General features: G+C 34.0%; 1 protein-coding gene and 1 long non-coding RNA gene across 2 annotated transcripts; one reads left to right on the plus strand and one right to left on the minus strand.

Annotated features, from left to right (window-relative positions):
* Nucleotides 1-5461: 5461 nt before the first annotated feature.
* On the minus strand, nucleotides 5462-6276 carry LOC127806547 (uncharacterized). Its single transcript, XR_008024435.1, has 2 exons — nucleotides 5990-6276; nucleotides 5462-5624 (listed from the first exon to the last, which is right to left on the minus strand). It is a non-coding gene; the product is annotated as an uncharacterized LOC127806547 (long non-coding RNA).
* A 3122-nt stretch (nucleotides 6277-9398) lies between these two features.
* LOC127806384 (uncharacterized) lies at nucleotides 9399-10322 on the plus strand. Its single transcript, XM_052343630.1, has 2 exons — nucleotides 9399-9696; nucleotides 9856-10322. Exons 1-2 carry the CDS (start codon nucleotides 9399-9401, stop codon nucleotides 10320-10322), a joined length of 765 nt encoding a protein of 254 aa, XP_052199590.1.
* Nucleotides 10323-10941: the final 619 nt, after the last annotated feature.

Genomic DNA, 10941 nt, shown 5'->3' on the forward strand with positions numbered 1-10941 from the left:
ATATATTATTAAATATATATATTTTAAAATTAATGAATTTTATAATATTTTTTTTATTATAAAAATAAAATATGAATAAATAAATAAATAAATGTGTTTTAAGTTTAGAGTTTGTTTTGAATGAAAACACTTAAAATAATTTTTTGTTCTTTTGAGTTTTTTTTATAATTTTTTTTATTTTTAAAAATAACAAAGAGAATGAGTTTTCATTATTATAGGAAATTAAAAATTAAAAATGACTTAAAAATAATAAAGAGAACGTAATCTAATTGTTTCATATCGTCATTTATCAATATGTCTAGATGTATTATAGCATCAGACATAAATATTTCGATGTTAAAGTAAAATAAAATGAGGGGCGCCATTGCGGCCACAACTAAGTTGTGGTCATGATGGTGCCATTGGTTTCATTATACTTAGACAACTAAACATTTATGTCTTATGTTATTATATATCTAAACATGATGATTTGAGAATTGAAAATGTTACACAATTATTATTTGAGTAGTCATGGTAATTTAAGAGTTGTACAATCATTCCTAACCAACACCACTCATTTGAATAGCTTGTGTTCGTTTGAATTATAAGTATGCTTATGTATTTTACGTGATTATTTTGTCTAGTATTCTGGAGTTGTCAGCATAACTATTAATCTTTAACGATCAACCCCAACATAATCCTTAATGAACTTCACATGTATAAATTCACATGTATAAATTAAGTGGACGATTGTTGGAATAATTTATACTATTAAGGTATCGTTTATTAAAATGAATAAGATAAGATTAAATTGTATTAAAATAAGATTGAAATATTTTTTGAACTAAGATATAGAATGGACAAGATGAGTTTGGAAAGTATTTTAATATTTTTATTAAATTATTTATTAAATTTTTTAGAATGTATTAGAGAACATGCGTTATTTTTTTTATTTATAAGAATTAAGATTAATTTATCTAAAAAATATGAGAGATAAATTTATTTAAAAAAATTCATATAAAAAGTCACGTGATTTCTTTTTTAAGAGTCATCAAATAAATTTAATAATTATAATAAAAATATTTTTATTTAAAATCTTTTTTATATCTCATTTTTTTAATCTATATTTTGGTATCTAAATAAGAGAAGAAAATGTGTGAACCATATATGATTTTAGACAAATAGACACGTCCTAGTCGTTTTATAGGGCTAGAGACGTTTACCAAATAGGAGTAAAATGACGAAATTGCCTCTGTCCACTTTATAAATTTGCAAACCGCTGCCTTGTTCTATCCTCTCCCCTCTCGCATGATCGTCGTCGCCTCGTCGCTGCCCTCGGCTTGTCGCCTCACCTTATTGACCGTTGCTACAGGGAGAGGCGAGGTGGCGATGGTAGCGAGGCAACAGAGGCGAGGCGAGGGCAGCGACGGCCATGCGAGAGGAGATGAGAGAGCAGGGCAGTGCCTTTCAAATTTATAAAGTGGGTGGGGGCAATTTCGTCTTTTTACCCTCATTCAGTAAGCCATCGGTCACTCTCTCTGACTCTCAAGACTTTTTCGACATGTCCTTTCACCGCTTAGAGATGAATTCATATCATTTGAAAGGGAAAATTACTTTCATTCATTTTTCTCCTTTCTAGACAATATAGCCTATTGCTCTCAAGAAAATCTTCAAAAATTATTAATTATACATTTTCGTGACTTTCCATAACTATTGAGGACGGTTTATCATTAACCATGTAGTAATTCTAATAGGTGAAATAACGCATTAAATTTGTTTGGAAAAATTATGAAAAATTCTATTTAACATCACTTTGACCATGAGAAATATTACGAAAGAGTATCATTAATTCCATAAAAAGGTTGTGATCCAAAAAATGGGTGAATTGGATTTTTCAAAAATTTATAATTTTAGCTCTAGTTGAAAACTCTTAAATTGTGATTTTCTTAAATGGTGATTATAGTATGAATAAGAATAATAAAATCAAGTAATTACAAAAAATACGAGAATTTTTATAAAGGTTCAGCTCTTAAAAGCTTAGTTCTCTCTCCCAAAACTTAACTTGAGGGTTTTACTAGAAAAATATAATACTAGTTTTTAATTAGAGGTAAAATTAATATACAATTCATTGTCTAAGCAAGAATCATTAGTACACTGTTAGCAAATACAAACCTATCGAACAACAAGTGAGCAAAATAATAAACTTACAACTAGAGACAATTTCAAACAAGTCGTCTATGCTGAGAATTCCACTAGACAACACACTTTCAGTATTTTGAACTTTCTCACTCTTTTTTGAATGTTCTTTCAATAGTTTGTTCTACTATTTTAGTCTCTATACTCACTCTATATATATAGATCTTTAGAGAAGAACTAGCTGTTACAAAGAAGAGCAAAGAGCAATTTTAAAATTCAAAAATTCTTCAATTTTTTCAGGCTGCAACTGATACATTTTAGCATCTGTAGTTATTTTAGTTTGCAAACACATTAGAAAAAATATTTTGTACAAAAAAACAATCAAAGAAAGCTGAGAAGACAACCTGATATCAAAAGTAGCCATAAACTTTTTGAGACAAAAAGTTCTTTAGAGTTGGAGACAACAAAATCAGAATATGCAAAAGTGAAGTTAAAATTCATTTTACTTTTTGTATGAGGAAAAGATATACATATTAAGATATAATTTTAAAGTACAAGATGAAAAATATTTTATATAAATATATTTTTGAACGAACAACAAAAGAAATGCAAAAGACAAAGTACAATAGAGATGATCGTTGGACTTCGGCTGACCTAAATCATCTAGTAACCTTATGCACAACATTGGTCGGACTTAGATCAGATGCCAACATTCTAGCAAAATTCGATCGACTTAAGATAAATTTTAGTTGACCTAATTTACACACAAATAGATACAAACATTCTACTTTATTTTAGTCGACTTAGGATACATAGCTATGAAAAACGCATATTTTTCTTCACAAGGATCTGATAAAATATATTTATATCATAAAAATATTTTTATTATGATTAAAATTTTATTTTCTTATCCCTGAGTTTAACAAAAATATTTATAAATTTGGGAGTATCAAAATATTATGTTCATCGTAACATGATGCTCTCCCAAAAGCTAATGTTGTGAAAATGGGATTTGAATATTGAATTGAAAGAGAGAAAGGTTTAGACACAAGGCTACGTTCTCTTTGCATTTTTTATTTTTAGTTTAATTTTTAAATTCAATTTTAGTTTTCTTTTTTGATAGTTTGTTTTTAAAAAATTAAAAACGTATTCTTTTTGTCATTTTAAAAAACTGTTTATTAAAACAAAAAAATTAGAAAACGCGTTTATTTTAAAATTTTAAGAAAAAATATTTTATAATATTTTATTAAATGATAAACTTAACTCTTTTTAATAAAATTTTACTATTAAAATAAAATAATAAATTGCTAACATTGAGTGATAATTTATATTAAATATTATTATACATAATATGTGTTATATAATTAATAATATACTATATGTTATCCTATATTTTTTAAATTTTAAATAAATATATAATTTTATTTTTAAAATTTAAGAATAATTTTTTTTTCTTCCTTTTCTTTTTTTCCATTTTCTTTTTAGAGCCAAAAAAACATGAAAAATGGATTATGTTTTCCATGTTTTGGATTTAAAGATTGTTTTGGTTGAAAACAACCAAAACAACATATTTTGTTATTTTGGGTTTTCTTTACAAATTTTTTTCTTGTTTTCGAAAATGCATTTTTGAAAATAACAAAGTAAATGTATTTTTATTATTTTAGAAAACTAAAAACTAAAAATAGTTTGAAAATAATAAAGAGAATGCAACCCAACTATCATATTGTTTTAATTCTAGTTTCACAATAAATTAAGATTGCGTTTCAACATAGGATCATTTAACCCTATCATTTGAAATTTAAAATTCTAACTTCATTATTTGGATATGTAACTCTGATATTAAGTTAAGATGAGATGAATTGACCCTTTTTGTTTTTAGGAAAATCTTATTTTGTAGATTTTGTTTTAAATAATTTTATGAGGATACGAGATGTTTGCAATATATGAAAATGAAGCACACCTACAACAAGAGCAAGAGATTTATAGAGATTCGACTATTTGAGTCTATGGCCTTTCTCTTAGATAAATCTTGAAGTTTTACTAAATAAAATTCCTAGTTTTTAATGGAGTTAAAAATCAATGCAATCACTTGTCAAATTAAGAAAACTTCTAGGCAAGGCTCCAGAGGCATAGCCCAATGGTTAAGGCAAGCATGAAAAAAGGTTTTTTGCCCTCACATTTGCTATACGAATCTTGTCTATTGTGGTTTCTTGATTTACATCATTTGTTAGAATCGTGGGATCGAACAGTAGGAGCGTCTGTGATAAAACGTCATCCGAAAAAAAAAACTTTTAGGCAAGAATAAATCTCTCACACTAAGATAAGAATCCCTTTACTTACAAAGTGAGTACATACACCAACAAAAAATTACAACAATTTATGGTCTTGATTACACAAGATACAATGAAGGAGTAAATAAAGAACCCCTTCAATCAATGCTAAGACTTCAACAATAAACTTTATTTGGTTTGAGAGAATTCAATACTTTTCCATGTATTCTTGATTTTGTACATTTTGTTGCCATATAGACCACTTTATTTATAGCTTTCAATTTAAAAATTAATTATTAGAGAAAATAGAGAGCGAGGCAATATACTTAAGCTTCTTCAACAAGAATCAAACTTATTTTTGGATATATGAATCATCGCAATTGGGAGAATCTGATGATTAATTCTAATAATTGAAATCACTGATTGGCTGAGTGGTTGGCGACAACAATAAGCCTGAAAATTAGTTTGGTCCATTCAATTATTTTTGGATTTTTTTTGGTTTGTTCGATTTATTTTGTCGGTTCGATTTTTACTAATTTCGTTCGTTTTTCTTTTTTCGATTTCTGGTTAGTTAGTTAGGTTTTTGTGTTTGTTTAGTTGGTTTGGTTTGGTTTGGTTTTGTACAATAATTCGATTTTTTTAACTATTAAATTTTTATTGAACCGACTATTTGCACACCCCTACGATCCATACTAAGGCCAAAAGCCATATGCGACATTTATTATATTATTATTGCATTACTCTCAAGTATAGTAACTAACTTGAGTGTCAAATAATTCACTTGATAACAAGGCTTTGCTCTTCTTTCCTAAGAAGAACCCGTTTAGACATGCTTGAACTTGAGAATTATTAGAATTATGTCCAAATTTATCGTGTAGAATCTAAAGAGAGTATTAGTGTCGCACGGATTGGGTGAAGATCGACCCAAAAAATCTTTCTCATGTGATTTGCAATATATTATGTGCAATGAAAAATAGTCATGATTGTGGATTCTTCGTTATAAAAAAAAAAAAGAACTGTTGCAATTTTCTATAATTATGATTTTTTAAGGGTCTTTTTCATAATACATGCAAATATATAGTAAAACTCTTGTTTGATAATTATATTTTATTTCTCACAACCATGAGGAAACAAGGTACGTACTGCCTAAATACAACACCAAAAGCGAAGAAAATGGAGACTGGCCGGAAGTCCTTCCGCATCCACTCAGTTCCTCGCCGCCGATTTGCCGCTCTTTGCCTGCAACACATCGGGAAATTGACGTCAACTCATCTAAACTTTTATAATTATAAAAAATGAGTGATTTTTTAAGCTTTCATTAAAAAGTATGAGTAGCCGACTTTATACGTCGGTTTACTGAATTATAAAACCAAAACCAAAACCAACCACCATAATTAAATTTTTTAGTAGTCCAAACTATCACCGACTGTTCGGATAAATAAATCGCAGTTTGGTGGTATGGGTCGGTTTGATTTGGGTGATTCAGTCGGTTTAATTTTTTTACTACATACCCTTAATTACCTAAAACATAAAGCTACAAAAAGAATAATAATCAAAATGATAATATATATATATATATGTCTACTTTATAAATATTGAATTACCTTCCTCTTAGGGTTAGGGACAGAAGTCTTTGGGGCAGCAGCCTTCTTTGGGGCTGGCTTAGTCTTAGAGGCAGAACTAGTAGTCTTGGGAGCAGCTTCACCACTGGCCTTGGTCGGCTTGGCCTGCCCCATGCCCTCGCCGCCGGCAGCTTTTTCAGCCTTCATCGACGCCATTAATTATCAGCCAAATCAATATATAGCGGCTCTCTCTCTCTCTCAAGTTTGAGTTGCCCAGAAGCGTATATCACACAATATACACACACACGCACACACATATATATAGCAGAGCTCGGCTCCACCATCACCATGCATGGCCATGAAGAAACGAATTAGAATCGCAAGCTACGTCTACGAGATATGGTGCCAATAATGCCTGATGCCAACCATAAATGATATTCTCACACGCAAGTATTTAGGGTTTAGGGTTTTAATTTATGAAAATAATTTTTCATAAAGAAGATTTATAAAATTTGACTGATTTTTGTACACGCAAGTAAGTATTTAGAATTTAGGGTCTAGGATGTGTAATTTGTGAATTATTGCACATGTTCAAAGGATGGTTTCGGGTGTAAACTCTTAGAGAGGATTGATATACATATACGAATATAATTGTCTTTTTAACCCTTTTAAAGCAAAAAGTACTCTCTTGTAATAATAGAACCAGGTTTTAAAGTTAATTTATTTTGTGGGTTTTATTAATTAATTTGTGTTTAATTACTATATATATAATTAGTCGTTATATTCTTATGGATCGAATATCATTTTGGGTGAGTGATGCAGACACCAAGCACTTGAAAAGAGGATCAGATGCTCTGCTCTCACTGGCTTTTAGAGGAAGAAGAAAGAAAAGAAAGAAAGAAAGAAAAAAAGAATAGAAGCTATGTGGAAGGCTGGAAGCCACTGAGCTCCAAGCATATGTTCATCTTTCTCATTTATTAAATATTTTTATTTATTTATTTATTTATTTTAATTAAAAAAATGAGAAGAAATTAAGTTAAACCTTTTTCGTCGGTAAGTGAGATCCATATAAAAGATATGAAAGAACATAATAAAACAAAATCATCGCGAGGCAAGAGATTAAGTTAAGGTATATCACAAGCTAATATATTTAAAAAAATATATTTTAAAAATTAAGAATTAATCATACATTTTTTGAATTTGGTCTTTTGGTACTTTAAATTTTGCCCGATCAATCCTTTAATTTTGAAAAATTAGACACGACGCCCTTTTAATGATCTAAAGTTTAAGGGTGTTGTGGTTAATTTTAAAAACTTTTGAAACTGATTTAGCAAATTTAAAATTTAAGAAACGTCCGGACCAAATGACATGTATTTAAAATTTGTTATCAAGGTGACTAAGGAAAGGCTGATAAGCTATGAAGAGCGAGCAAAATCTTCTCCAAAGAGACCTTAAAGTGAGTTTCTCTCACCCGCAAACTCTTTATTTTATGGCTTTTTCATGTTGGATGAGAAATTAATTATACAAATGTATTTATTTGACTTTTCATTTGCATCCACAATCATGAATAACCATGTTATTTTTCTCTATGCCATTTAAGCATGAGGTGACGTGGTTGAGGATCTTCCAAAAAGTGCTTAAGGCACTAGTTGAGAAATCTCTTGGAAGCATGCCTACATTGTCACAAAGTAATATCACGGAGTAGAAACTTACATTTTTATTTTATACACACTTTTTATTTTGAGAAAGTTTTCACTTAGAATGTTCATCTTCTAATTTAGGTTCATCCTCTTGAATATCCAAATGTTTCAAGAGAGGCAGGCGATTTGAAAAGAAATGAAGTTCTAGAAGTGTAGGTTTTTGAAACTTCATAATTTTTGTGGTATGTCATGTATTATAGATGTTATACGTGTTTTTATGCGATGCACAAAAAATATGTATAGATTTTATTTTTGCGATATTAAGTATATCAAACATGTCAAACTATTTGACATGTCAACATGTCAAAATTGTATGAATTAAGTTTTCAATCAATGCATGTCATTCTATTTTAATGGAAATGGACAACACTTATGTTTATATCTTAAATTATAGTGATTTAAAAATTTATTCTAAGGATTTTTAAACATTTTGAATCATGCCCAAAAGTTCTTCTTTTTCTTTTAAACTCAGAATTTCGAAATTAATATAAATTTGGATTCCTTAACGCAAGTTATGAATTAAACTAGATTTGATTTATGAAAATAAGTATACATATAAAAATCTCGCTTTGTGATGATGGTTTTTGGGACTGACCACCACGTGCCACCTTTGCAGCTGGACCTCGGGAATAGAATCTTGGACTTAGTGATGTCAGACCTTGGTGAAGAACCTGCAAGACAACGGAGTGACGGGGCTAGGGTCCCTCGGGGTGGACTCCGACGCTCAAATCAGTAGAATAAATGCAAGTCGTAATAAATGTAAGAGCTGTAGGGCTTGGTCATACCTGGTGAACACTCTTGTCTTTTATATGGGGACCCGTTATGGGGTACCCGAGATAAGACCCGTGATGCGCAGACACGACTCCCGAGAATCCCGGTCGAGTTGGAATGGGTCTTGTGGCCCGGCTCGAATTTTTCGGGTTTCGCTCCGGATTGTTGACTTGCCACGTGTTAGTCTTTCAAGCGATACACGTGGCAAGTAAGACTATTAGCGCATAGGGGTATTCTGGTAATTTTAGGTGATGCCACATCACTTGCCCCCTACTCCTTGAGCTGAGTTGAGAATCATGCTGGGTCGAGGAGTAGCTTGATTTCTGAAGTTATTTGACCGTAAATTCTTCCCAAGACGCACAATGATGTTTTTAAGCATGAGATTAATGACTAACAACCTCATTCATTACCTTGAAATTATAAGGGGTCATTGGTTGGAGGGAAACATTCGTTATTTCAAAAATTTGGCTTGAGGGCTTGGGTTCCTTTATATAAGCCTTAAGGCCCCACACTACATTCATCACTTCAAGACAAGCTCCATATTTTTTGAGGTTAGTCTTTCTCTTCCTCCTTTGCTTTTATTTTTTCTTTACTTTTACTACTTGCCTTTTTTTTTTTCCTATGATTTCTGTTTTTTTTTTAAACTGATATTCTTTCTCTGCCAGGCAGAGGTTTGCTTGGCCAGGTAGCCTCGGCCATGGCCGAGGTCGGCCTAGCCAGACCTCCGCAGCGGTTGAGGTCGGCCATGGCTCGGCCCCGCCAAGATCTAGCGGATCGCAATGGTGGCTCTCTAGAATGGCTTGAGGGTTGGGCCATTCGCTCAATCCTTGGCCAAGACTCCACCTCGTACTTTCACAAAAGCTCTTACACGGGCTAATAAGTACATCAACGCAGAAGAGATGATGAAGGTGAAGTGGGATGAACAACCTGACAAGAAAGAAAGAGAGAAGGAGAAGAAAAAGCCGGTGGTGGAGTAGAAGATGGACTATCACCCTTCTCGAGCTCCAGATCGCCTAGGTTTTGGGGGTGCACGGGGAAGCCCGGTGAGTTACACTCCCCTCAATGCTAGTCGAGCAGAGATTCTCCTGGCGTTGGAGGATAAGAATTATTTGCAACGTCCTCCCCCGTTGAAGTCTCCACCTAACACTCGAGACAAAAAGAAGTATTGTTACTTCCATCGCAACCATGACCATGAGACAGAGGATTGCATCCAATTGAAAGAAGAGATACATGAGCTTATCAACCGGGGTTACCTCCAGGATTTCGTTGGTCGTGGAGGTGTGAGCTTGGGCAGGGTAGAATCCCAGTCGGAGCAAAGAGTGAGGTCTCCTACTCGTGATCGCTTTCGAGAGCGAAGTCGAACACCGCCTCGGAGAGAAGGAAAACAGCCCCCTGAGGAGGGAGGATAGAAGTTTATCTTATACACGTTGGTAGCAGGAACAGTTCCAGGGCCTCACTCAACTGCTTCCAAGAGCGTGGTAAAGGAGAATGTGGTCATCACATTCTCCGAAGAGGATCTTCGAAGCTACCCCAACTATTCAGATCCGTTGGTGATCATTGCTCAGGTAGGAGAGTGGGAGATGAGGCGAATCCTTGTGGACCCAGGTAGCTCTTCGGAGATTCTCTACAAGAGGGCATTCCTAGGGATGGGGTTCATTCTCGATCAGCTGAGGCCGGTCCGTGTCCCCTTGGTGGGTTTTGATGGAGTGGTGATTCATTCCAAGGGGTTGATCTGGCTGCCTCTGACGGTCGGTAGTGGCTCTCATAAATCCCAGGTGACGTTGGATTTCTTGGTTGCTGATGTACCCTCGACGTACAATATGATCCTTGGTAGGTCTGGGCTTAGTGCTCTGAGGGCGGTACAGAGCAAGTATCACGTGGTGTTGAAATTCCCTACTCTATGAGGGATTGGTAAGGTAAGAGGAGACCGACGATAGGTTAGGGAATGCTACGTGGCCTCCTTGAGTGCCACTATTGCCAAGGGGTCAGAGTCAGACTCAAAACCGAACCAGGATGCTGTCCCTCAAGCCGGTCAGGGCCAGATGGAGATGGAACAGACGAGAGCCCCAAGTATAGGAGCAGGTCAGAGGTTGGTAGGGGGGAAGGACAGAGTTCCACTACCCCTCCCAGTATGGTTACCAGTTTCATCTTGGAAGGTTCGGAAGAGCCTAAGATCTCAGAGCCGGTGGATGAGCTCGAGGAAGTCTCGCTGGGGGAAGAGCCCGATTAGACAGTGCGGATCAATTCTAAGTTACAGGAGCCCTTGCGATCCGAGGTCCTTTCACTCCTACGCCAATATCAAGATGTGTTTGCTTGGTTTACTCTAGATATGCCAGGGATAGACTCGGCGGTCATGACCCATCGCTTGGGGCTCTACCCGAATTGTGTGCCAATAAGGCAAACGAAGAGGAAGTTTGCCCCAGAGTGGGCTAAAGCTATAGAAGCCGAGGTGGAAAAGCTTATGGAGGCCAATCATATTCGGGAAGTTGATTATCCAGAGTGGTTAGCCAACGTGGTCCTTGT

The sequence above is a fragment of the Diospyros lotus genome, chromosome 7 (genome assembly GCF_014633365.1).
Source record: "Diospyros lotus cultivar Yz01 chromosome 7, ASM1463336v1, whole genome shotgun sequence".
In the NCBI taxonomy this organism is placed as follows: Eukaryota; Viridiplantae; Streptophyta; class Magnoliopsida; order Ericales; family Ebenaceae; genus Diospyros; species Diospyros lotus.